This window comes from Nerophis ophidion, linkage group LG02 (assembly GCF_033978795.1).
Source record: "Nerophis ophidion isolate RoL-2023_Sa linkage group LG02, RoL_Noph_v1.0, whole genome shotgun sequence".
Classification (NCBI taxonomy): Eukaryota; Metazoa; Chordata; class Actinopteri; order Syngnathiformes; family Syngnathidae; genus Nerophis; species Nerophis ophidion.
In genome coordinates, this window is record NC_084612.1 from 54,161,954 (window position 1) to 54,188,086 (window position 26,133).

Sequence of the window (26,133 nt, forward strand, 5' to 3'; positions counted from 1 at the left end):
AGAGGCAGGTCTAAATAGGAGCCTGATTGGCAATTGCCACCAGGTGTGCCAGACTTGCCAATCAGGCACAGGTGAGGGAAACAAAAGCTCAGGGAGACGTGCAGGAAAAGGAACCAAAATAAGAGCACTGACAGGAAATAAAACAAACGCAGAGAAAAAAACAAAACATAACTAAACTGTCAGTGAGAATCCTAACAACTAATTCCATGCATTCTGGCTAAGTTTTATGTTCATAAATGGAAGTTTCTCAATACCCCACCGTTTTTTTCTGCCGTTAAAGAAATAATTACAACTCTACTTTAAAACATTTTCTATCTCTAACAACCAAAAAGCTGTGAAAACTACGATGCTGTGCGTACAATTTGGATTATTTACGGAACTTGTGTGAGCCAATTACTTTACATTTTGTTACATATATATCCATCCATCCACTTTGTACCGCTTGTCCCGTTCTGGGTGGCGGGTGTGCTGGATCCTATCTCAGTTGCATCCGGGCGAAAAGGCGGTGTACACCCTGGACAAGTCGCTATATCATCGCAGGGCCAACACAGATAGAGAGACAACATTCACACTCACATTCACACACTAGGGACCATTTAATGTTGCCAATCAACCTATCCCCAGGTGCATGTCTTTGGAGGTGGGAGGGGCCTATCCCCAGGTGCATGTCTTTTGAGGTGGGTGGGGCCTATCCCCTGGCACATGTCTTTTGAGGTGGGAGGGGCCTATCCCAAGGTACATGTCTTTGGAGGTGGGAGGGGCCTATCCCGTGGGGCATGTCTTTGGAGGTGGGAGGGGCCTATCCCCAGGTACATGTCTTTGGAGGTGGGAGGAGCCTACCCCAAGGTGCATGTCTTTGGATGTGGGAGGAAGCCGGAGTACCCGGAGGGAACCCATTCAGTCACGGAGAGAACATGCAAACTCCACACAAAGATCCCGAGCCCGGGATCGAACTAAGGACCTTCGTATTGTGAGGCACATGCACTAACCATGCTGCAGTAACATACATACACACACATATATATATATATATATATATATATATATATATATATATATATATATATATATATATATATATATATATATATATATATATATATATTGCATTCTATTTTAGTTACTTTGTTGAGTTTACAACCCCCTGGTGCTGTTTTTTACTGTTTTTGTACTATTTCTGTACTTGGTTTGATTATTATGATTTGTTGATTGTATTTAGATGGTGTATATTATAAATAAAGGTTTATAAAATTAAAAAAATAAATAAATACAAATTGAAAAAAACGAATTCCGTGCTTGGGCTCAAACAATGCGCATGCGTGACTTTGTTTGTTTTCTTTACTCACCGGGATACACCGTGTGGACTGTTTCCCTCTTGACAAGACTACAGCATCACCGCCCGTCTGAAGCAGCTGTGAGCAAAGTCAGCGCATCCAAGACACGCTGTCAAATCAAGCACAGCTAACAAGAAGACTCAGTTTGTCGCCTTGTGCCGCCATTAGCTCCAGTTAACATTTATTCTTTATCGTCGTGTCGCTACTGCATCTAATTTAGCGCACAATGGCGGACCCTAAATACGCCAATTTGCCAGGAATTGTAAGTGGGCCAACGCTAGCAAGTAGCCTAGCATAAGTGCTAGCATCTTTGACTCAGCTGTTTTATTGTTCGTAAGAGCTATTGTTGATATTTGTGTTTTTACCAGCTAGGTTTTGTACTTAATTTAGTGTGCAAACAGCCATTTCAGTCTTTCTGCACAGGGAGATAACTTTCTCTTCGAATGAGCTGGGGCGTTGGCCAGGCTAACTTCTAAGACATGACATGTTATTGTTGTTTATTGTTTTGGAAAACAGGCATTTAACGAACCGGATGTGTACGAGACAGGTGACCTACCGGAAGACGACCAAGCCCAGTTTGAGTCGGTAAGTACATCCATCCATTTTCTAAAGCTTGTCCATTTCGGGGTCGCGGGAGGGTGGGGTGCTGGGGCTTATCCCAGCTGCTTTCGGGCGGAAGGTGATGTACACCCTGGACTACTCGTCTCATCATCACAAATGCTGCCAAATAAACTATCATCACTAAATCACCTTGTGAAGCCACTTATAACCAACAACATAAAACCAGGGTCAGTATTTATTGTATACAATTAAAATCAATTCAATCTAAATCAGGGATCTCAAACTCAATTTACCTGGGGGCCACTGGATGCAGAAACTGAGTGAGGCTGGGCCGCAAGAAAATATTTCTGAAAAATAATCTAACATGAACTTTTTAATGAATTCACCTTCTACGAATGGCTTTCCCGCCCTAGCAACATACTTGCTAATCCTCACGATTTTTCAGGTAGACTTCTGAATTTCAGTGCACCTCCCGACAATCTATCGGTGCAACCATTCTCCCGAATTTTTCCCAATTTTCACCCGGCCGACATTATTAAGGGCTGCCGTGACTGTACTGCCTTTAACGTCCTCTACAACAGTGGTCCTCAACCTTTTTTAAGTGATGTACCCCCTGTGAACATTTTGTTTATTTCAAGTACCCCCTAATCTGAGCAAAGCATTTTTGGTTGAAAAAAAGAGATAAAGAAGTAAAATACAGCACTGTGTCATCAGTTTCTGATTTATTAAATTGTATAACAGTGCAAAATATTGCTAATTTTTAGTAGTCTTTTTTTAACTATTTGAAAAAAAGATATAAAAATAACTAAAACACTTGTTGAAAAAAGATTTCTACACATGGAAGTAATCATCAACTTAAAGTGCCCTCTTTGGGGATTAAAATAGAGATCCATCTGGATTCATTAACTTAATTCTAAACATTTCTTTACAAAAAAAATAAATCATTAACATCAATATTTACAAAAAGTTTAGCTGTCAACACTGAATGTTAGATTGTTGTATTATTTTTCCACAGTTTATGAACTTACATTCATACTTCATTGAAGTATTATTCAATAAACATATGTTTGGAATGATTTTAATAAATCTCATTTGTCCCTTGGCATACCTTCAAGTACCTCCAGGGGTCCACGCAACCCCAAAAGAAGACTACTGCTCCACTACACGTCATCGCGCACGCTTTTATATCACACAACCAATGTGCCGGCTATGTATCATGTTGTGTGAAACTTGAGCAGAACAACGTTAGTGGCCGCAAGACGTACTTGTTCAACAGCAATACACGTCACACTAAGGGTGGCCGTAAAAAATGTTTTAATACTGTTACAAATATGCGCCACACTGTGAACCCACACCAAACAAAAATGACAAACCCTTTTTGGGAGAATTTCCGCACCCTAACACAACTTAAACACAAGAGAACAAATACCCAGAACACCTTGCAGGGCTACAATATACAACACCTCAACCAACGCAAGTAGGGAAGGTGGGGATGTGGGGGGTTGGTGGTAGCTGGAGTGTGTATATTCTAGCCCGCAAGAGTTAGGTCTGCATGGGATTCTGGGTAATTGTTCTAGTGTGTTTATGTTGTGTTACAATGCGGATGTTCTCCCGAAATGTGTTTGTTATTCTTGTTTGGTGTGGGTTCACAGTCTGGCACATATTTGTAACAGTGTTAAAAGTTTTTTTACGGCCACCCTCAGTGTGACTTGTGTAGCTGTTGATCAAATATATCTTGCAACAACATAAGTGCGTCTTGTTTGGCCAGATGCAACATATAACTGGGCTTGCACGCTGCGAGTTCAGGATGTAGGGGGTGCTAAAGGCAGTGCCATAATGGCACCCCCTGAATATTGTTGATCTGGTAAAAATTGACAGGGGCTTCGAGAGAATTGGTGCCCTGAAATTCAGGGGTCTCCCGGGAAAATTGGGTACGTTGGCAAGTATGACGCTGTCAAGCACCGTTCATATCAAACTCGCGGGCAGCACCAACATTAAATTGTCATATCAAAGTGCGGGCTGCATAATAAAGTCTCGCGGGCCGCATGTTTGAGACCCCTGATCTAAATGGACACTGAAATGACAATGCATTTAAATTATTATTAGGGTTTGTTAAGAAATTATTGATTTTGATGCCATCATTGAATCCATACCATGAATTGATTAACATGGACCCTGACTTAATAAACAAGTTCAAAAACTTATTCGGTTGTTACCATTTAGGGGTCAATTGTACGGAATAGGTGCAATCTACTAATAAGTTTTAATCAATCAATCTTCTTATCTGGATTTTCTTACTGAATCCAGATAGGTTGTTGTATATGGAAAAAACACACAATACTCAGTTTGACGAAAGCTCACATTTATTTTTTGAGAAAAAAAAAAAAAAAAAATATATATATATATATATATATATATACATATATATATATATATACATATATATACATATATATACATGTGTATATATATATATATATACATGTATGTATATATATATATGTATATATATATATATATATATATATATGTATATATATATATGTGTATATATGTTGACTGTTGTTATCCATGCAGGGAAAATCCTGCATTCATTTGAATTGTACAGCACTTTACATTTGAAACAAATCTCAGAGTAATGGTGTTGTTTACTTTTTGCTCCATTACATGTCAGCAAAATACAATTATTAACCTACTTGTATTAGTCTGTGTTCACCAAGTTGAAGGGGAGAAGATTTTTCACCATCGTTCTCGTTAGCTTGCGAGTAATGTTGTTACGTTATACCTCGCCATGGTAAATGGGTTAACAAACACGGTCCTGGTCACTCTAGCTGTCATGAATGTCATCATCCGAAATAGGATAACGTTAACATTATCTTCATTCACATCTTGCAAGCACTAATTTATTAGACAGACCTGCCGCCTCACCTCCCAGGGGGTGATCATTGGTGATGGGTCAAATGCAGAGAATAATTTCGCCACATCTAGTATGTGTGTGACAATCATTGGTACTTTAACTTTAACTTTAACTCTGGTGTGGTGTAGGCTACAAGATACCGTTAACATTATCAGACAAATACAATAAGGCTAACGTTAACGTTACCGTTAGCCACTGACTATGCCTAGGTAACGTTAGTCTAGCTAACATTACTGCAGTCCTGGTTGACATAAGAGGTAAAGTTATTTTAGCCTAAAGGCTACAAGTGAGCAGATATGGAAATGAACCGGCAACAGTTAACGTTAGTTACTCACCGGCACTATCACTGGAACAGCAGGTTGAAGCAGAGAAATAGGTGCATGCTTCGTCATCTCTGTCGCTGCTTCTCCACGACACCTTTCTCTAACCTTCAGGTTATGTACGGCCTGAACATGTTTCAACATGTTTGTTGTACTGCTCCCCTTAAAGCAAAGCCTGGCAAAAATTGCAAATAGCTGTTTCCTCCTCGTATATATTGTTGCTGCTTTTGTATCTGCCGCCGAATGACTGAGCTACGTCATTTCCTGTGACGTGCCACAGGACATTTCCTGTGACATGGGATTCGTTCCCAGGTATTCAAATAAAGAACCAGATCTTTTTCTTTACTATAGTGGCTTCGATAATGGGAACCATTTCTCAAAAAAGGATTCAGATCCATGGAATCGTTTTCTTTTCTTATCGAACAATTGGGAAAACCGGTTTTTGAACATCATCCATCCATCCATCCATTTTCTACTGCATTCCTAATTATTATCCCACAATTTCTACAGTGATTTAAAGGAGAATATGAGAATTAAATAGTTTTAAGTGTTATTTCTTTATTAACAATCATGTTTAAAGCAGCTAGTATTTTCACGTGTACACTTTGTGCTTGTATCTTATGTCCGCTAGTAAACTCTGTGTTTCAACTTGAAAGCGCTGGAATGTGTATTGGGAGTATAATGTACTCCCTCTTTAACTTTTCAGTTTACAACAAAAAGGCTGTATTCCTTTCTGGGCATGAGGGGGCTATTTTCATATTAAATAAGCTGACTCTTTCCGTTTGATTTTCAGACAGCTTCTTGATGCTGCTATTATAGCATTGTGAGGGCTGGTCTCCAAAAGCTTTAGTAAAACTTGATAATATTGCTATTCTGTCTTGGTGGTCCTTCTTACTCAACATATGTCATCCGAAAGAACTTGGGATTGACCAGTGTGTCTTATTTCCTGAGAGAAAAACTGGCCCGATGCTACGGGAACTGCACTTTTTTGGGAAATTTTGTCTATCATTCACAATATTTATGTGAACGTTTTTTCTGGTTTATTTTGGGTAAATACCCCATTTATGTCAAAATAGCTTCTCTCCAAGTTCCACATTAGCAGCTTCAAGTCGATTTCACCTTACTCTATCGGCTGCCGTCTGCTCTATCTTTTCACCATCTTCTTCGTGCTCGCTTCTAGAAGCAGCAGTTCAACCTCCGTTCATTCAGATTAAAAAAGATAAAGATGTGAATCCTCATTTGTCCCAAAATAGTTGTCTTTGTTGTTTACCAAGTTTGCCGTGATTAGAAGACACGCAAGCGTTTTGTATCCAGAAGTAGGAACACACAGGAAGTTAGACATGCGCTGCTATGGAAACAAATCAATGCGCGGAAGAAGTCAGTCCTGGAAATAACAAAAATACGGTAAATATTATACATATTATATATTGTTAATAACGTGTTTGATACTACATTACACTTGCAGTGTGTATACAAAATGTTGATGTAAGTTTTTTAAGTTGTTAGTGGGCTTTGAAGGCTACAACAATGACTCCCATTCGCCACATCTTTCAAGCATTTTTCTATCATCTTTAAAATCCTGATTTATAAAAAAAGACATGTTATTTAGCCTCCTGTAATGATTGTGAAGGATTGGCAAATAAGTAAATAAAAGTGCAGTTACCTTTTAAGAACAGGGGAAGATTTATGTTGCGCCATCTTGAAGATTTACACTTGTCAACATTGATTTAAGTTAAATGAAGTCTAGAAATTCCACAATAAGCCAGTGTCAAATTATGCCAAAACTGGACACACATATGTAAAAGCAAACTGGCGCTAATTGGAAAAGAGCCTCATGAGATGCAATCAACTTTATTTTTTACTAACACTGGTATTTAAGTATGAAAATATTTTATTTTATACTCACAGATAGTAATTACAAACAATCCACAAAAAGCAGGTGTAAATTTAGGTTACCACATACAATCCATAATTGCCTTATTTCTTATGAAAATGACTTTGTGCTGTATTTTTCACAAATGTGGGCAGAAGGTAGTACTCTAGATGTTTTTTTTATCTAATCATCCACAAGTGTTTCTCTCGTCTTTCATTATGATTATATGGCATCTGATAGAGAAGAAGCCACTCGTAGAAGAAACACTGTGGTATCATTTTTATTTAAAAAAAGGGTCAAACTTGTAAATTTTCTTTCATGAAAATGTTTTTAGTGGCCAAGAAGTCAAATGTTGAACATAGCAGATTGAAACGCTAATGGGAATTTTCCCCTTTCATGTTTCCCTTATTTGGCCCACCCTCTTCCCATTCCCTTGTTTTGACTCTAACCCACCCTCCTCGGAGCCTAGCTCGTCCAAGTAAGATCGGCTGCATTTTACATCTAGCCAGTGAGCTTAATGCTATTCCTTTTTTGATGCATGGTTTTTATGATCACCTTTTCACTTGTTCCTCCTGTTTTGAATCAAAAGACTATATCCAAATCAGAAAATTACTTTTTCATCACATGTATTGATAATTGAAAGACATTTTTACTATTCTTATCTGTCAAACTTTGAAAGAGTTGAACTGTGTATGTCTGTGTACACATAGAAAGAAATCTTTGTTTGTAGTAATATAACTTGTCATGCTTTAGCAGCTGATCCATTGCTAACCTCATTGCTCCAACTAACACTTGGGTGTTTTAAAGGCCACTACTTTATTGCATGTGACAGTCTTTTTTTAATACAGTCATTACTAATTTAAAAATGCTTCAAATTAATGATTAATCACTGGTTATGGCATTATTTCACAGTGTTTTCAAGACCATGGCACTTGATGGAATTGTTATAACTCGTGATAAAAATTGGCTCTGAATTAATTCCTGCACAGAAGCTCAGTTGTAGTCCTTAACCCACTCATTTCACCAAATCAATCATATTTCTGTTCAATAACAATCCAAATGCAGCATCCGCAGATCAATGCAGCAGTTAAAGGTCCCATATTATGTTTCAACAATTTAATATAAAACATCCAAAATTATTCACCAATCTAGCCTTAAACCTGTTATATCGTTGAAGTGTTTTAGTAATCACCTATCTAGCCTTAATCCTGTTATGTAGTTGAAGTGTTTTAGTAAGCCTTACTGAAAACACAGCATTTTTTGTAGCTTCAATGCTAATGAACTGTGTTTTAAGCACCTATTTCTGCTATTTATTATTGTCTACTTTAGCCACTTTTTACACATACACCGTAACTGCATTTGTCCAACAAAACAACGTAGCAGAAGGAGTAGGGCAGGACAGAAAGATTGGCATTGCTACATGAGAAGCCAGTTCGGACCAAAAATGCAAAAAACAAGTCTGTCTGAAACATCAAAATGTCTTATGATGACGGCAACACATGAAGTAAGTGTCTATATTAGCTATAATATCCTCCTGTCAAAATGACTATGTGTCGCAGGCTGATGCTAATCTTTGTTGACAGTAATGTTTAAATTGTATTCTTTATTTTACATATTTACAACATTGGGAATCATTAGTAATATGGAGGCTTCTCGGAGGGTGAGATAACTCCTGGAAATGGCGGTCTTAGAACGGCAAGGGTATAGATTTGTGTGTCCAAGTTAAAGGAATCAGTGGGCTGTCTTCTAATGAATTCATCCCAATATATGAAAGCTGGGTAACATTTGCTGTGGTCTGGAACAACGTGGCATAAAAACTACTGTCAGAAATGCAGCCAATACTACATAGAGATAACATGTCATGAGACATGCAAAGGGGTTGCCTATCAACAAGCTTGTGCTAACTTCTCACTCACATTTATACAGCAGAATAATAAACTATATGCTAGGTGGAGCAAACAAGTGAGGGAGATATTTTTCTCACTCAGAACAGGCTCTTTGTATGCACATTAGCGTTAAATTATTATAAAGTCCATTTTGCATAATAGGGGACCTTTATCATGTGATTGTATAAATGGTATTCCATTATGATACGTTGGAATGGTCTAATAGACCAGATTGACATTTCCCCACTAGAGTGTAGCTACCTTTTAGCTACTCTTTTGACAATATCGTGTGGGAGACATTTTGGTTGTCCACAACTATTCATTTGTAGTTTATAAAGTAGTCGAGAACTCTTCTTCACTGTGGCACTTCAGCATCTTGCCAACCACTAAGGAAGACACATCATAAAACAATTTTTAGGGTTCTCAGCATCCACTGCTTTATCTCCTTCTCCCAGTCAGCTGATCCTGTTTGTCTCTGCGTGTACGTGTGCGTGCCATGTGATAACAACATTAATCTTTGTTGTCTCTCTCTCCTCCCAACCTGCAACCCTTTTTTATCTCCCTCCGCTCTTCCAATATTTTCTAACTCTCTTTGGAAACCAAAGGAGCTGGTAAGAGCCTGGCTAACTCTCCTTGTCGTCCTTTACCTTTCTCCCAAGTGTCTGTTTTATGTTCTTTAGACCAGGACTGATGTGTCTGTCAATGGTCTTGTAATCAATGACTTCATAAAAATAAATCAACCGTCTATAAGTCTTACAACATAAGCTTTTGTTTCCTTACTCCATTCACTGACTTTGATTTCATAATGAGTTTTTAAATATGCATAGTAGCCTTTTTAATCAAATTGAAATCATCAAATTAATCTAACTCAGACTAATCTGCATCATTTTATGTTATCATTCATTCATGCTGTAATTTAAACTTTTAAAGTCATTATTGGGGCAAGATACATTTTTCCTGACAGTTTTAGGTCTCTCAGAATCCAGTGATTCCCCACCACTGTAATGAACCAGTTGATTATCATGTGTGCCACGGGAAAATATCCAATTTTTATTAATGGGTCCGAAAATGATTACAGTGGAACTTCGATTTACAAACCTAATTGGTTCTTGAACAGAGTTCGTTAATCGTTTCTATAGTGAAGCAAATTTCTCCACAACATACAATATAAATATGAATAATGGATTCCAACCTTGACAAAAGTCCATATTTTAGTGAAGGTTTGTACACTTTCAACACATTACAAAGTGCTATACATATCAAACAAACATAACGAGAGGTGACAGAGCGACTTTCTCTTGAGTAACAAGCTTTATGCTCTGCTCTGGCAACACATGCACACACACAGACACCACTATGGTGCCTTTACAAAAGACCAGAAATCATAAAAGTCCTTAACTTTAACAACCATGTTGCTACAGTAATAAACATTCTTAAAAAGTTAAATCCACTCACATTAACATCGGAAAGGAGCAGGGGAGAAAGCAGTAGACTGGGAGAAAGAAGGAAGGGTGTGGGAGCCGTGTGTGCAGTGCCTTTTTTACGCGGTAAAATAAGTCTGCTCTGGCATATTTTTTCAGAAACGTCAAGTCTCATCACAATTAAGACTTGCTGTAGTACAAATCCTCAATGTACTCCTTGCAAATAGTATTTTCTTTAACCCCACAGTGATTCCTTCCTCCTTTCCACGCTTGTTTGTTTAGTTTTTGGGGCTCACTGAATTAGCAAAATGGACAACACTTGTCAAAAGGTGAAAGAACTGGGGGAAAAGGCACACATGTTGAAGCACTGAGTAGTGAGAGACAGGTAGTGTACTCCAATGTGCAGCAAGAGACGTGGAGGGCTCCATCTCATCACTCAGATGCTGCGCTCTGCTTTTCGACTGTAGGCCTGACACAAAATTAATGAATGCAACGTTCGTACACAAAGACATCGTTCGCACACGTAGGCATATTTGACTTGATCTAAAAGTTCGTAAATCGAAAAGTTCACAAATTGAGGCGTTCGTAAATCAGGGTTCCACTGTATTTATGTTGTAAAAATTTGTCGTACTCTTTGTTAATTTACTTCAATCTCTGCTGAAAATCTCAATTTCCCCTCGGGAATTATTGAAGTACTTTTGATTCTGTTTCTGATTTGTCCCAGGAATGCAATAGTCGTGACAATTACTCTAATGTGGTAGAAAATTAACTGTTGTGTCCACCTATTTAGAGTCAGACAGCAGAGGAAGTTATGGCATGTTTTGTCACAATATTTTACTCTTGCCTTGGTTCAATAAAGGTTGGGAAACACTGCGTTCTCCGTTTGAAGACATTGTTGTCTTGTCTTTTTAAACACCGTATTTCCTTATTTGGAATAGATTTGACATGTACTTGTGTTTCCCCACTTCCAGGAGGAGCTGTGCAGTGACAGCGTGGAGAGGATCGTGGTCAACCCTAACGCTGCTTATGACAAATTCAAAGACAAGCATGTCAGCACCAAGGGACTGGGTCAGTTTCTCACAGGCAATTCTAATTTATTCAGGCACCTATAATCTCACATAAATCTTCATTCTGATACCTTAGCTTGACTTTTATCTTGGTTTTCTTCGCATAGACTTCTCAGACAGAATCAGTAAAAGCAGAAGAGTGGGCTATGAGTCTGGAACATTTGAAATTGTAAGTACGGTTTGTTTTTACACGCAACTCCTGCAAATTATAAAATATTTTATTGGAGAGATGCAAACAGCATTTTTGTTATCACTCCTCTGACAGTGATAATGGAGGTGCTGTGAGACCTTTTTACCTTTACTTAGTAGTTCTGTGTTCTTACCTGGTCATTGTACAGCTAGGAGAGGGCTGTGGTGTCAAGGAGACTCCCCAACAGAAGTACCAGCGTTTAGTAAACGAGATCCAGGAACTCTGTCAACAAGTGGACACAATCCAGGTAAGACTGCCATTATTGCACACACATCTTTTTGTTTGATTAAAAGTGTCCACTGACTCACAGTGTCTATCGTGCATTACCCCACCACCGATTTGACAGACTGCCACAAAAGAAAGCAATGCAGAGGAGCGCCTGACCCCTGTGGTGCTTGCCCAGCATGCGGCCCAGCTCAAACAGCAGCTGGTCTCTGCTCACCTGGATTCACTGCTTGGACCCCAAGCGCACATCAACCTGTCTGATCCAGATGGAGCACTGGCCAGGTGAGCTGCCATCATACTGTACATCTGATGGTGATACATAAACCTACAGCTCACATTATAAGCAAGCATCCTACTACCTTTCCAAAGAACAATGCAGTAAAAAGAAAAATTAAATATACTTTACAGTAGTCAGTAGGGCTGCGAATCTTTGGGTGTTCCACGATTCGATTCAATACCGATTCTTGGGGTCGCGATTCGATTATATATGTTTGTTTTTTGTTTTTTTTCTCTATTCAACGCAATTCTCGATTTAAAAACGATATTTTTCCGATTCAAAACGATTCTGTATTCATTCAATACATAGGATTTCAGCAGGATCTACCCCAATCTGCTGACATGCTAGCAGAGTAGTAGATTTAAAAAAAAAAAAAAGCTTTTATGATTGTAAAGGACAATGTTTTATCAACCGATTGCAATAATGTAAAATTGTTTTAACTATTAAACGAACCAAAAATACATCTTATTTTATCTTTGTGAAAACATTGGACAGTGTGTTGTCAAGCTTATGAGATGCGATGCAAGTGTAAGCCACTGTGACACTATTGTTGTTTTTTATTTTATTTTTTTTTTTAAATGATAATGTCAATGAGGGATTTTTAATCACTGCTATGCTGAAATTATAACTAATATTGATACTGTTGATAATATTCATTCTTGTTTGAGTCTCCTTTCAATTGCTCTGTTTATTGCAGTTCTGAGTGTTGCTGGGTCAGGTTTGGTTCAGGAATTGGATTGCATTGTTATGGTATTGCTGTGTACTGTTTTGTTGGATTGATTAAAATAATAAAATGAAATAAAAATAAACCGATTAAAAAAAAAAATTAAAAAAAAAAGAGAATCGATTCTGAATCGCACAATGTGAGAATCGCGATTCGAATCGATTTTTTTCCCACACCCCTAGTAGTCAGTGTACAAAAGTATGGATTCACAATACAGATTATATATGTTGGATTTTATTATCATGTTTATGACAACCTTTTAGCTGTGTCCCGCAAATGTGACAACAACAAGCGAACAAATGTGCGAAAACACTTCTAAGTCAATTAAATGTAATTTTCTTACAAATATCGTCACTGGAGGATGAGGAATAGCTAATCATGCTATACCACACAACGTAAGGGCTTATGCCAACTGCTCGATAAAGTTTTTGATTGTAAACTGAGGTGGGCAAATTGATACAAATATTGACAGTAACGATACCTGGTATAGGTCGATACTACCGTTACATTGATATATTTTAGTGTCACAAAATCTTTTGTTGTTTTTATATTGGGCTTTAAGGAAAAATTTAACTATTTTAATCGGACCCAATAGTAGGAAATAAATAAAATATTTAGTTGTTCTTCTTACATCCTGCATTTTTGTCTGATTACAATGGTGATCAAAATGTAATCATACATGGATATTGAAAATGTGGAGTATCAGTATTGCAATGACCAATACTGACTCTGACTTGTATATAACTACTTGTGTTGGATCCGTACCCAAATTTTTAGTATCACCTAAAACTAATGTAAAGTATTGAAGCAAGAGAAGAATAAGTGCCAATTACTGTATATGTAACATAAGTGGAGATTGAAGCATGGTACAACAGAAAATAACCAGATTTGACAGTAAATTAACAAGTAGATTAATAATAGTGTTGACAAAGTGCATCTGCCTCACAATACTTGGGTCCTGGGTTCGATCCTGCACTCGGGATGTTTCTGTGCAGTTTGCATGTTCTCCCCGGCTTCCTCCCACCTCCAAAGACATGCACCTGGCAACACTAAATGGGCCGTAGTGTGTGAATGTGAGTGTGAATGTTGTCTGTCTATCTGTTGGCCCTGTGATGAAGTGCTGACTTGTGTTAGGGTGTACGCCGCCTTCCGCCCGATTGTAGCTGAGATAGGCTCCAGCACCCCCTGCGACCCCGAAAGGGATGAGTGGTAGAAAATGGATGGAATATAATACAACCGTAAATGACGCAATATGTCAGCAGCCATATTAGGAGACTTTGTAACCCGTTTTGACATGGTTCTATTATCATGCTAGTGTTCCAAGTATCTTGATATTGTTATCACTAGAGGCTGCAAAACATATCATGACTCAGTATAGGAATCAAAATGCTTAGTGTATCAATTCCTTGGAATCGCTTGCCAATTTTTCAAATGATTCCCTAACGATGTAATGAAGTCATTACGCAACGTGCATAGTAGCGTCAGACAGTAAAATAGCGGCACCCGGGAGAAACAATCGTTCCAAAGTTGACTACGTTTTACAAAAAAAAAGATTCCAACCGCTTACTTGTAATAATTGCAAGATTGTTATTTCATCAAGTGGAAGATATATGAGCAATATGCTTAAACACTTGAACACGCAGCATGAAATAACTAAATGAACCATGTCAATCTCACCCCGGCAGCAGTTACATTAGCATGTCATCTTCGTAAATACAAATGGTACTAACTCAAAAGCTATCATGTTTGTGCTATTATTTGTTGAATGCCTTTTCATTTAAATGAGCAAGACGAGAGACAGATTCTGACTGGCTCCGACGCAGGCAGTATACCCGCTGTAGTATAAGCCTGCTGTCTGGCATGGGGTATCACACACAGGACAGGCAAGCAGTGAATAAGTTCGTAGTCAACGTTATGTTTACTTTATGTTTATAATTTCAGTCTTATAGACCTAAATGGAAGAAGTGTAATTAAATAAAACTAAGGAAAGAAAATAAATCAAAAGAAGTAACATCAATCCTCATTAAAAACAAGAGCTTATTTGTCTTCACACTGTTAACTAGCTGCACACACTGGAAACGAGTAGCGAGGGCTGATTAATACATGTATTGACAGTGCAGTGTGAAAGCTGATGGGTTTACTTTGCAATTAAGTAAACACAGTTTCAAAGTAATATAACCTGTGGAGGCATTTTCTGACCAAATATCCACATTTTGATGTCTTGCCCCAGAGCCCTTGGGCTCTTGAAACTGTGGCCCTCTTCATTATGTTGTTGAATAGCCATTTTGTACACTGACGAGTCTAATACCGTAGTATTGTCCCTTGGGAAGTGTGAAGGCTCGTGAGATGCTATGTTTGCTGAAAAGAAGTAAAAGTTGACAGATTAGTGCAGTTGTAGCTAATGAAGTGTCCAGTGAGCATGTTGATGAAGGTCAGAGGAGGCCACCAAAGACCATTTGTTTCTCCCTCAGACGTCTGCTTACACAGTTGGAGGCGGCAAAGAGCAGCCGCAGCTGCTCCGTAGGAGACGGCAAGATGCCGCCATCAGCTAAGGGCCCTGATGGTGTGGTTCTGTACGAGCTGCACAGCAGACCCGAACAAGAGAAGTTTAACGAGTCTGCCAAGGTAAAAAAAAAAAAATAATTAAGTGTACCAGAGAAGATAATGGGTTTTACATGCATTACTTTGTTCACCCTGTAGATGGCAGAACTGGAAAAGCGTCTTGCAGAGCTGGAGGGGGCGGTGGGCTCAGGATCTGACAAGCAGGTACGCCTTCTGTGTTGGTGTCCTCACACTATTTTCATATGTTTCCTTTTCTCTTTCACACACACATAGAAAATGCACATTTTAAATTAACTACTATTAATATTTTAGGGACCTCTGAGTGCTGGTATGCAAGGAGCCAGTTTGATGGTGAGCCGTCAAACACCTAACTTTTCCTATCTGATATTCTGCCCAAAAATGAGGTTTGTACACAAAGATTACATCATTGTTTAAATTTCTTTTTATTTGATAACTTTTGACTCCAGGATACATTAGAACTTCTGCAAGCGAGAGTCAGTGCGCTGGACTCAGCTACTTTAGATCAAGTGGAAGCCAGGCTGCAGGTACATTAACAACTTCCGAGACTCGGTAAATGACAATACAAAAAAAAGAAGCACAACATGACTAACAATGACAATGTTGACATTTGGTGTTATGTACTTTCACTAACTGCATAATTCATCTCCCATCACTCATTTAAGAGTGTCCTCGGAAAGATGAACGAGATTGCCAAACACAAAACAGCTATTGAAGATGCTGAGACACAAAACAAGGTCAGTATAAATAATAGTAGCTCACATTCAAGACCAGTTATTGGAATACAATACAATTGTTACTGTAATAGAACAGTCTCATCTTGTCCAGTGAAATTTAGTGTCTTCATATATATTTTAACCTCTTCACACTTCAGAGTGGCCGCTACAGGGCAGCAATATGCTCATTAAGCAGCTAGAGCACACCTGGGCAAACGAAGGCCCGGGCGCCACATGCGGCCCTTCAAGCTTTTCAATCTGGCCTGCCGGACATTCCCAAATATTTTTTTTAGATCTCTAAGATGGAAAGTGTAGCTGCCATTATGATGTGCAGTGATGTTTTCTAATGACTTAGTATAGTCTTCAACTATACTAAGTCTTTCAATGCTTGGAATCTGTGCATTTGCATAATATACTAGTTACTATGGTCATCTAATTAGTTACTATAGTAATATAATACTATGGTAATCTAAGTCACAGCAGCTGAAATAAGGCACCAAGCAGTTAGGTTGGAAGCGTTTCCACTGCGTGTTTCCAGATCCTGAAATGTGGATGTCAGGGACAGACATGGAAGTAGATTTTAATTACAAAGTTCTAAAGCTTAGTGATGTATCAGATACATCAGATTGTAGATGGGTTTTTTTACCCTTCGCGTTCATATTTGGCTGTGTTTGTTGCATTTCTGTTGTGTTTTCGCTTGATTGTAAAATATGTCATCTGTTGTCAATATTCAGTGTTTTATCGTTCATAGTGAATATTGTAAATCCCACATTCTTTATTTACATGTACATTCTGGGGTGTCTCATTCAGTAAAAACAATTTTAATTCCATTCTGTTTTTTAAGGCGGTCTTTAGCATTCAATCAGACATTATTGTAAGGTTTTGTATTAGTGTTCCTAAAAACAGACACACCGGCCCCAGACACATTTTTCCTTTAAGTTAAAAAAGATGGCTTTAATCTAATGCTTCTCGATTTACAATTTTCAATCAAAGTTTATTTATATAGCCTTAATCACAAGTGTCTCAAAGGGCTGCACAAGCCACAACGATCCCACATCAGGGCAAGAAAAAAGTCAACCCAATGGGAACAACCAGAAACCTTGGAGCAAAATTTACTCATCTGTTATATCAACAGCAGCCACTCTGGCTCTCATTTGCACCAACACTTAGCCGCTGATGCCTTTATGGCCACACAAATGCCAACTGTAAATGCCAGGCTCAATCAGATGTGTACTTACTCTATAGTTCTTTTATGAAATATTATAAATTAAATACTAATTAAAAATATATTTTAAGACAGAAAGTCACAGGAATTAACACAATAGTCCATACTCATTGTGCAACATGTCAATGTTTTAAGGGGAACTGAATGTGATCTGTGTAAAATGGGTACACATTATTTCCAAAGCAGGACCCCACCCAGACATACAATACTACTACATCGCTCATGACAAACAATATTTGTTTTATTTCCATTGTAAGTGAGCCAAATCACTTATATTGGAAAACAATCTCATGGAAATGACTGCTGTCATTCGATTACAAGGAATTTAACTTATGTCAGGTGTTGAGACAGATGTGTAAGTCTTATGTTGCCCACACGTGCTTCAGTGAATGCTCAAGGAACACATTAAAAATCAGAGGCTCGTTGATTCCTAGAATCTCATATAAAGTGCTACACAGGGGAAAAGAGACAAACAAGAGAAATGTGATTAAAAACAATATAAAGTATAATATAACAACGTTAAAGGTAAAAAGGGTACCTACAGAGATTTTTTTTGTAAAATAGCTTTTTTTAAAGATACGTTTTTGGCTGCCGGTCGGTGATGCAAACGAACGTTAGCACACCGAGACAAAGTTTGTACACCAAGTATGTTTACCACGCGCGTGGTAACTGTAAGAGAGTCGACAGAAAATGGAATGAAGGCGCTCATCGGTGCATTAATGTGATTGAAGCGTAAGCGAAGCAAGGACGTGCTCCGCTCTTAGGCCATGTCTCCACCATACTTTCACAATGTCCTAGTTAAACCACCATTTAAAAAACACAACAACATGCTGGTATTCGCATTCTGTCCAAACTGATTCACGATATAAAGTGATTTAGCCTCTTTTAATCAATATAGCCACATTATATTATTTTAAAAATCAGCTCACACTTGAATGGAGCGCAGAAAACTGTGTTTTTTCTTTTTACATGTAAATTAAAATACATTCATGTTGTTGTTTAAAAACATCAACTAATGAGTAACCATTGTTCTCAATAAGTACTGGTTGTTAGATATTTACACTCTTAAAGCCCTCCTCAAAAATGGTTGCATCGCACCCAGAACACCTTTGCCACGTGGATAAAAGCCTAAAATGATTCCAAACTTTATTGTTCTGAACTAGAAACGTTCTTTTACGAATGAGGCCTCCATCTATGCTAATGATAGCATCAAAGGTTGAAGTCAATCTCAGCCTTTTTCATATGTGTTGCGTTTTTCTTTGAACAAAGACAGCACAGCAGTCAAATTCCGTGTGTTACACACTTGGCCAATAAAGATGATTCTGATTTGTGTGTGTTTGTTTGCCTTTTAGTTGTCGCAGCTTTATGACGCCGTGCAGAAGTGGGAGACCATGTCCACCTCTGTGCCTCAGGTGGTCCATAGGCTCGTTGCAGTCAAGGAGCTGCACGAACAAGGTAACACACACACAAACACACACACTCTTGTATTTGTTACCTTCTTGAGACCTGTGGAAAAGGCCTACCTCTTTAGGACCACCCTTTCTAGATGTATAAATATGTGTATTTACAACATTAATACATACTATGCAAATATATAAAAAGCTTGTTGAGAAAAATGAGTTGGAATTTCATAAGAAAAATGTCACAATTTTACAAGAAAAACTTAGAATTTTGGCGGTATTGTAATAAAAGTCATCATTTTACTCAATGCAAGTCAAAATTTTACAAGAAAAACTGAACACGTGAAATATTATGATAAAAGTTGGAATTTTCCTCTTACAGCATTTTAAAAGAAAAAAATACAATTTTGGCAATTTTATTATAAAGAGTCGTAATTTTACTCGACAAGTCAAAATTTTATAAGAAAACTTTAAAATGTTGGCACTATTATAATAATAATCGAAATTTTACTTGGCAAAATTATAACAAAAGTCATCATTTTACTCAAAAGATGTCCCTATTTTACAAGAACAACATTAAATTGGCAATATTCTGATAAGTCACAATTTTATATGAAAAATGACACCATTTTACATAAAAGTAATAATTTTACAGGAAAGTATTGTAATATTACAGAAACAGAAAGTATATGAGAATTTTTTCTCAATTTTAAAAGAAAAAAGTCAACACATTATCAGAAAAAGACTGCTTTTAGTAAAAAAAAAATATTATTTTGTTTTTTTATTTACTTGGTTATTACAGTAAGTCTCTCTATACATAATTTTTTTATTTTTTTAAATGTGTTCTGGCCAGAGGGGGCGCATTTCAATGTCTTACACACGTGTTATTACAAATATGTTGGCCAGAGGGGGAGCACTTCAAATTTTTACACACACTTGTTATTTCATATGTTGGCCAGAGGGGTAGCACTTGTAAAAGCGACACAGTCAATGTGAAAAATCCCTCCTTTTTGGGACCACCCTTATTTTGACCAGCAGGGGTGCAAATGAGACATTGTCTATTAGATTCAATGTTATTGGGACCATGATTTATGTCATCACTTGTTCACACCTCCTCATATCGAAGATACTTTTCCTTCTTCATGTCTCAATAAGGGTAGAAAAACAAGAACGCACACACACACACACACACACACACACACACACACACACACACACACTGAACTTGACGTCTGGCTGTTTTGTTCCCACCTCACACACACACGCAATATCCCCAAATTACTTGCATGCCATTTTATCTTTCAAAGGAGGAGAGAAAAATGGAAACCTTGAAATGACACCCGTGAGAGTTGGACTGACATGTAGAATACGTAGGTTAGTGGGGGAGGGGCACGTCCTTATCAGTATTATAAGTCAGTTCGCTCGTTGTGAAGTGTTGAGGCAACGTGTAACAAAGAAGTACAACATGTATCGCGGGATCCACACCTGTGCACAATTAATTATTGAAGAATTTCTTGTTTTCAACAGCGCGGCTTTTATACATTTTGGATCAGGAAGTGCACATGCAAGTTACATAATTAAATGTGTGCATTCCAGGCGGTAAACACGGCTTCTCTAAATTACAAATGGGTAATACCAATACTAGTACCAAATCAATACCTTAAAAGCCATGCCCAAACCAGCACTTAAAAATGTAAAATATGCAAACTTTTGTGAGTAAAAATAAACTTATTTTTATTTAAAGTATGCTCAGGGCATACTTAAATGATTTAGCTTGGGCGCCCGCGCCGGTGACCTTTGGGGTCGCCACAGCAGCCAATGGAATATGGCCGCCACTTGCAATAGCTTTTTGTTTTCAACATTTGAAACAGATGAGCTACAAATGTAAACTTGGTGTCTATTTCATGTGTTTTGACAATTACAAACGTGTTGGAATGCTCATTTTTATTTTTGGGTTTCTCTAGACCCCTAAGTTGCATATTTCCAATTGCCATTTTGCTATTCTGAAGACATTAGACGTCTAAGTTAGCTGGACCCTCATTGTTGGTGCATGGCTTTGAGGAGTCCTGGTCCTTACAGGACAATGTCATTGAATACTCTTAAAGTTTCAGGGACAGATACTGTAAGACAGTTGGAAGGTAAGGTTCCATCAAATTTGTGTCCTGGTTGTAAACAATACTTGTGTAAAACCAAGGCAGCCCTTGTCAACAAAACTCCCTCAACTTGATCAATCTGGTTTGAATCATGGCCTCTAGCTACACTGTCTGCCACTTTTTGCTTGCTTGCATTGTACGTCTCCCTCCCTTTCTGGTGTTCAGTCCAGTCAGGTAGCAAAGAGAGGAGATGTGTCTTGAATCTTGTTGTTCATTATAACTACAGACATGCCCACGTTCATTCATTAGGGTTCTATAGAGTTGCCTTAAATTTGTATTTATTTATTTATTTTTTTAATCGATTTATTAATCAATCCAACAAAACAATACATAATAATGCAATCAAATTCCAAAACCAAACCCGACACAGCAACATTAAGAATAACAATAAACAGAGCAATTGAGGACACACAAACATGACACGGTAATATCTAAAAGTAGTGAAACAAAAAGTTATATTATCAATATTAGTAACAATTTCAAAATAGCAGTGATTAAAAATCCCTCATTGATATTATAATTAAAAACATTAATACAAAAAATAATTTTAAAAAAATTAACAATGCATCGCATCTCATAAGCTTGATAACACACAGTGTCCAATATTTTACAAAAAGAAATAAGTCATATTTTGGTTAATTTAATACTTAAAACAAATTTCAATAATTGATCCCATATTCCAATATGTGACTCATTATTATCTAAACTAAATGCAGTTTTTTCTACTGATAACTTCTCCATAGCTTGTGTATACCAGTCAGTATGAGTTGGACTATCAACATCTATCCATTTTTTAAATATTACCCGATTTGTTATTATGCATATTGAAAGAAACACATTTTTACTCTTTGATGACACGTTACTAAATTGATGGAGATCCCCAAGAATACAAGTTTGCAATGTCATTGGGATGTTTATATTGAGGAATGTGATTGCTTGTTTTGTTGTTTTCAACCATAACTCTTTTATTCTCTGACATTCCCACAATAAATGAACAAGAGTTCCCTCAGCTGCCCGACACTTCGTACATAACTTGCTAACTATTACACCAATTTTAAACAGCTGAGAAGATGTAAAATACAATCTTTTCAATATCTTAAATTGAGTCAGCTTATCTTTAATGTTTCTAAAGGGCTTATTGGCATTTTTCCAAATATCATTCCATGATATGTCTCTTTCATCTAAAATGTTTAAGTCCATCATCCATTTCCGAACACATGCATAATTTGCATTTCTAGTGTGGTGTTCATTTATTATTCCATAAAATAGTTTCATTAATTTTTTAAATGTATCTTGATTAAAAAGTGCATCTTCCAGTTCATGACTATTTAAAGACATACTTTCAGAGGATATGCATTTATTTACATCGTGTTTTAAAGAGATAAAATTTAAAAAATGATTTCTGGGTGCATTATATTGATCAACTAAATCATTGAACGGTTTAAAATAGTTTTTATTAATAATGTGATGAGGTTAAGTAATACCTCAGTCTTTCCATGTTGTCCATTTAACCACATTTTTATTAATTATGATATTAGGATTGTACCAAAGCGGTTGATTTACAGATGTCATTGGGTTGATTCCTAGTATTTTCTGACACGGTTTTAGAATGTTAAAAGTGGCTTCTATTGGGCTCTGCCTCAATTCATTAGGTATATTTTTAATATAATATCAACTCCCCACATCAATGTCCAAATTCATTAACATATGTTTTTCTACGTTGATCCAGTCCTTATCTGCATAAGAATGAAATAAGTGGCTTGCTTGTTCACAATCGAGAGAGATATAATAATGTAAGAAGTTTGGTAATTGTAGTCCTCCTTTATCTTGTGTACAAGACAACCTTAAGTATGAGCATCTGGCCTTCTTTCCACACCATATAAAAAGTGATATCATTGTATGTATTTTCTTAAACCAACTTGTATTAATTAGGACAGGCATCATTTTCACTATATAATTAACTGCTGGCAGTATACTCATTTTTATTTACTATGTTCACCTGACCCCAAAGTGATATTTGGAGACATGACCAGCGTTGCCTTAAATTTGAAATTGTGAAGGACCAATCAATCCTCAACTAGGGCAACAATTTGCGCTATAGTCAGAGTGTCAAAGGTATCCCTGGATTCACTGGAAGACGCTTCTTCTTCTGATATGCTGGAAAATGTTTTATGTTGTGCAACTTGTGCTGCATATCTCAAGTTCAGATGACATTTGGTATGATAGTACACATCTGCTGTGTGCACATCAGACGCTTGAGTAACTAATCTCCCAAGAAGTTTAAAATATATACTAGATTCTGGCCAGCCTTTCATTTTGGAATCAACATTACTTGTTAATGCCTTGTGCAGATCTTTCGTATCCTCCCCTTCACATATCACACAATGAACCACTGGTTTGGGGATGACTTGATTGAAACTTTTTAGGACTTAATAAGGAGGGGACGGCATCATCCTCATGCTTTCGAGCCCTTTTAACACGAGAACTACTACAGTAGCTTCTGCAGCGTTTGTGGTATTTGGCCTTATTTAATACAAGTGTACATTTACACATGAAGGAATAGCATTAGCAATTTCAATGAAATCTTTGAGATCCTTTTTTAGCGACAAAAGTCCTTTGCTTTTGGGTGTTTGCAAGGGGTCATCAGACTGTAATTGGCAGAGACAATATAAGTCCCAATTGATGCTGCTGCTGCTACTATTAGTTTCAGATGATGTGGAGGCCATAGAGATGCAGATAGGTAATTATATCATCCGCAACCGCATCACTAAAGTGGTCATCCACCCGCCATTTGCCCGAACCAACATTTAATCAAAGCCACAACCGCCCGCCACCCGCTCATTGTTATATATCTAATATAGACGATGCAAGGCACTAGTGAGGTTAGAAAGTGTAACTCCCTCCAAATAGCACAGACACAATGGCTTTCTTGAACTGATTTATTTGAAGGCTTCCTTTCCCTTCAAATTCACCGTGAAAACTGTAATAAATAAGGCACGTAACAAACGTAAAAATAATAACAAGCACAGCATGTGGATCAAACATTTTACCAAATAAAATACCAACAAATGACTAACAAATACCTCGTTGGCCTGCATGCTTCTTTTAGGAGGAAATTGTGATCTTCTGGCTCTTATAGCCCAAAAGCTTAAAGTCCTTGTGACACTTTTTAGTCTTTCGCCCTTCTCATTACATCAAAAAAAAGGGTACTCATACCCGGAAGTAGCTTCCTTACATCCGTCAACAGACCAAACGAGACACTTCAAAATAAAAGTATGCCCACATACTGATTCAAAGAGTGCTGCTCGTTTTTCGTATGTGGGTAACAACATTTAACTATTTATAAATGGTTGATTTCTATAGGCTAGTAAGGTAAAGTGTTGTACCTGACAAGTTTTGGCTACCTTGCTTCTGCAGCCTTCATCATACGTGTCACGTGATGTTAGCGTGACGTTGTCTGTGACGTGTTATATGGATTGTACCATCAAGAGTTGTCAGGTACAACACTTTACCTACTGGCCTACTGACTTTGTCTACTTTTACTAATGTTACAATCAAATATATATGTAGCTATACATTCTATCTGAGTTTGATATATATGTGTAATACATTTTGGTAAATAAATGGCTATGTTGTTAATATGGAAATTAAAGTGCTCTAATAAATAAATGATCATAAATCTGATCATTCCAGTATGTTTCTGATGCTCAAAAAACCTAAAATAGTTTGCCAAAAGTTAAGGTACACCTAATTTTCACATCGCTGCTATCTTGGAAATATGCTAATTAGGTGTCCAGACACACCCAATCATAAAGATGATTTTTCCATCATATTTCTAATCGTCAAAAAACATGAAATTAACTCCAAGTTTGGATTTGTAGTTCATCTGGTTCAAATGCAGAGGCAAAAGCGTGTTCAGGAGGTGGCCATATTGGATCAACCGCTGTGGCGACCCCAAAGGTCACGTGCCAAATCATTTAAGTATGCCCTGAGCTACACCTGTGCCAAATTTGGCGCTATTAGACAAAAGTGAACGAATACACCCTAAAATCTCCCTAAGGGCCCCCACTACTAAGTATGTTATTTTGACTAAATATTGTTATTTTGACAAACTTTTTGACTAAATATTGTTATTTTGACTAAATATGTTATTTCGACTAAGTATGTTTTTTTGATCATGTGTTATTTTGACTAAATGTTATTTTGATAACATTTTTGACTAAATATGTTATTTCGATTAAGTATGTTTTTTTGACCAAATATGTTATTTTGACTAAATGTTATTTTGATAACATTTTTGACTAAATATGTTATTTTGACTAAGTGTGTTGGCCCTGTGATGAGAGGGCGACTTGTCCAGGGTGTACGGTGCCTTCCGCCCGAATGCAGCTGAGATAGGCTCCAGCACCTCCCGTGATTGGAGCACATACTTGTTGGTCACAAAAAACATTCATGAAGTTTGCCTCTTTTCTGAATTTATTATGGGTCTACTGAAAAAGTAAGGGCCAAAAGTATACATACAGCAATGTTAATACAGTATTTGCTTACATGAACACCATGCCTACCGTCAAGCATTGTGGCGGTAGGACTGGACTGCTCTTCTATGACACTTTTGCAGCTGTGTCCTCAGAGGAGTCAGGCTAGACTAAAGTGACGTAAACATGCTCTGCACACACAGCTATGCAGTTTGGCCAGCTGCTGACACATCTGGACACCACTCAGCAGACAATCAACAACTCTGTGAAGGACAACAACACCCTGCTGACTCAGGTGAGACCCTAACACTGAACACAGACCTGTTAGCGTGTCCTCATCTTCTCCTGGCCTGGCTCTCAGGTCCAGCAGACCATGAAGGACAACCTGGTGGCCATCGAAGAGAACTTTGCAGCACTGAATGAGAGGATGAAAAAAGTGTCTGTGTAAAAAGATGGACAGGACAAATAAAGAGAAGAGTAAGCTGGACAGTCACGGACTGACTTCTTTTCTGCATTCTTCACTAAGAATAAAAGCATTTTCCTTTCAATTCTACAGAAGTTTAAAACAATTGCGATATGTTTCCTCTGGATTCATACTTTAGTCTTATTAATAAGCTTCCTGTAATGATGGATGGATTCTGTAAGGCTGAAAATACAGAATGATAAATGTAAATATAACTTGACCTTATGTTTGCTCACTTGTATTTATATTATGTTGAATATCAACCTGCTTCCTCATTGCCTACACCCCAACTGCTAGATGATCAATAAATCTGATGAACACAAGCC

The 26,133-nt window shown here is 37.5% G+C and overlaps 1 protein-coding gene across 1 annotated transcript; it reads left to right on the forward strand.

Moving 5' to 3' along the window:
• The first annotated feature begins 1,374 nt into the window (after window positions 1-1,374).
• dctn2 (dynactin 2 (p50)) lies at window positions 1,375-26,130 on the forward strand. Its single transcript, XM_061886552.1, has 14 exons — window positions 1,375-1,596; window positions 1,851-1,919; window positions 11,284-11,380; window positions 11,487-11,548; window positions 11,718-11,816; window positions 11,916-12,076; window positions 15,267-15,420; window positions 15,496-15,561; window positions 15,670-15,708; window positions 15,825-15,902; window positions 16,041-16,112; window positions 18,669-18,771; window positions 25,548-25,639; window positions 25,706-26,130. Exons 1-14 carry the CDS (start codon window positions 1,561-1,563, stop codon window positions 25,790-25,792), a joined length of 1,215 nt encoding a protein of 404 aa, XP_061742536.1. The 5' UTR covers window positions 1,375-1,560; the 3' UTR covers window positions 25,793-26,130.
• The last annotated feature ends 3 nt before the right edge of the window (window positions 26,131-26,133 follow it).

What these genes read in the sequence shown, in the direction of transcription:
- dctn2 (XM_061886552.1), top strand. Translation starts at nt 1,561, where the DNA reads ATGGCGGACCCTAAATACGCCAATTTGCCAGGAATT. An exon ending in ACCAAGCCCAGTTTGAGTCG is followed by an intron (nt 1,920 to 11,283) that starts GTAAGTACATCC and finishes CCCCACTTCCAG; the next exon opens with GAGGAGCTGTGCAGTGACAG. An exon ending in AGTTTAACGAGTCTGCCAAG is followed by an intron (nt 15,421 to 15,495) that starts GTAAAAAAAAAA and finishes TTCACCCTGTAG; the next exon opens with ATGGCAGAACTGGAAAAGCG.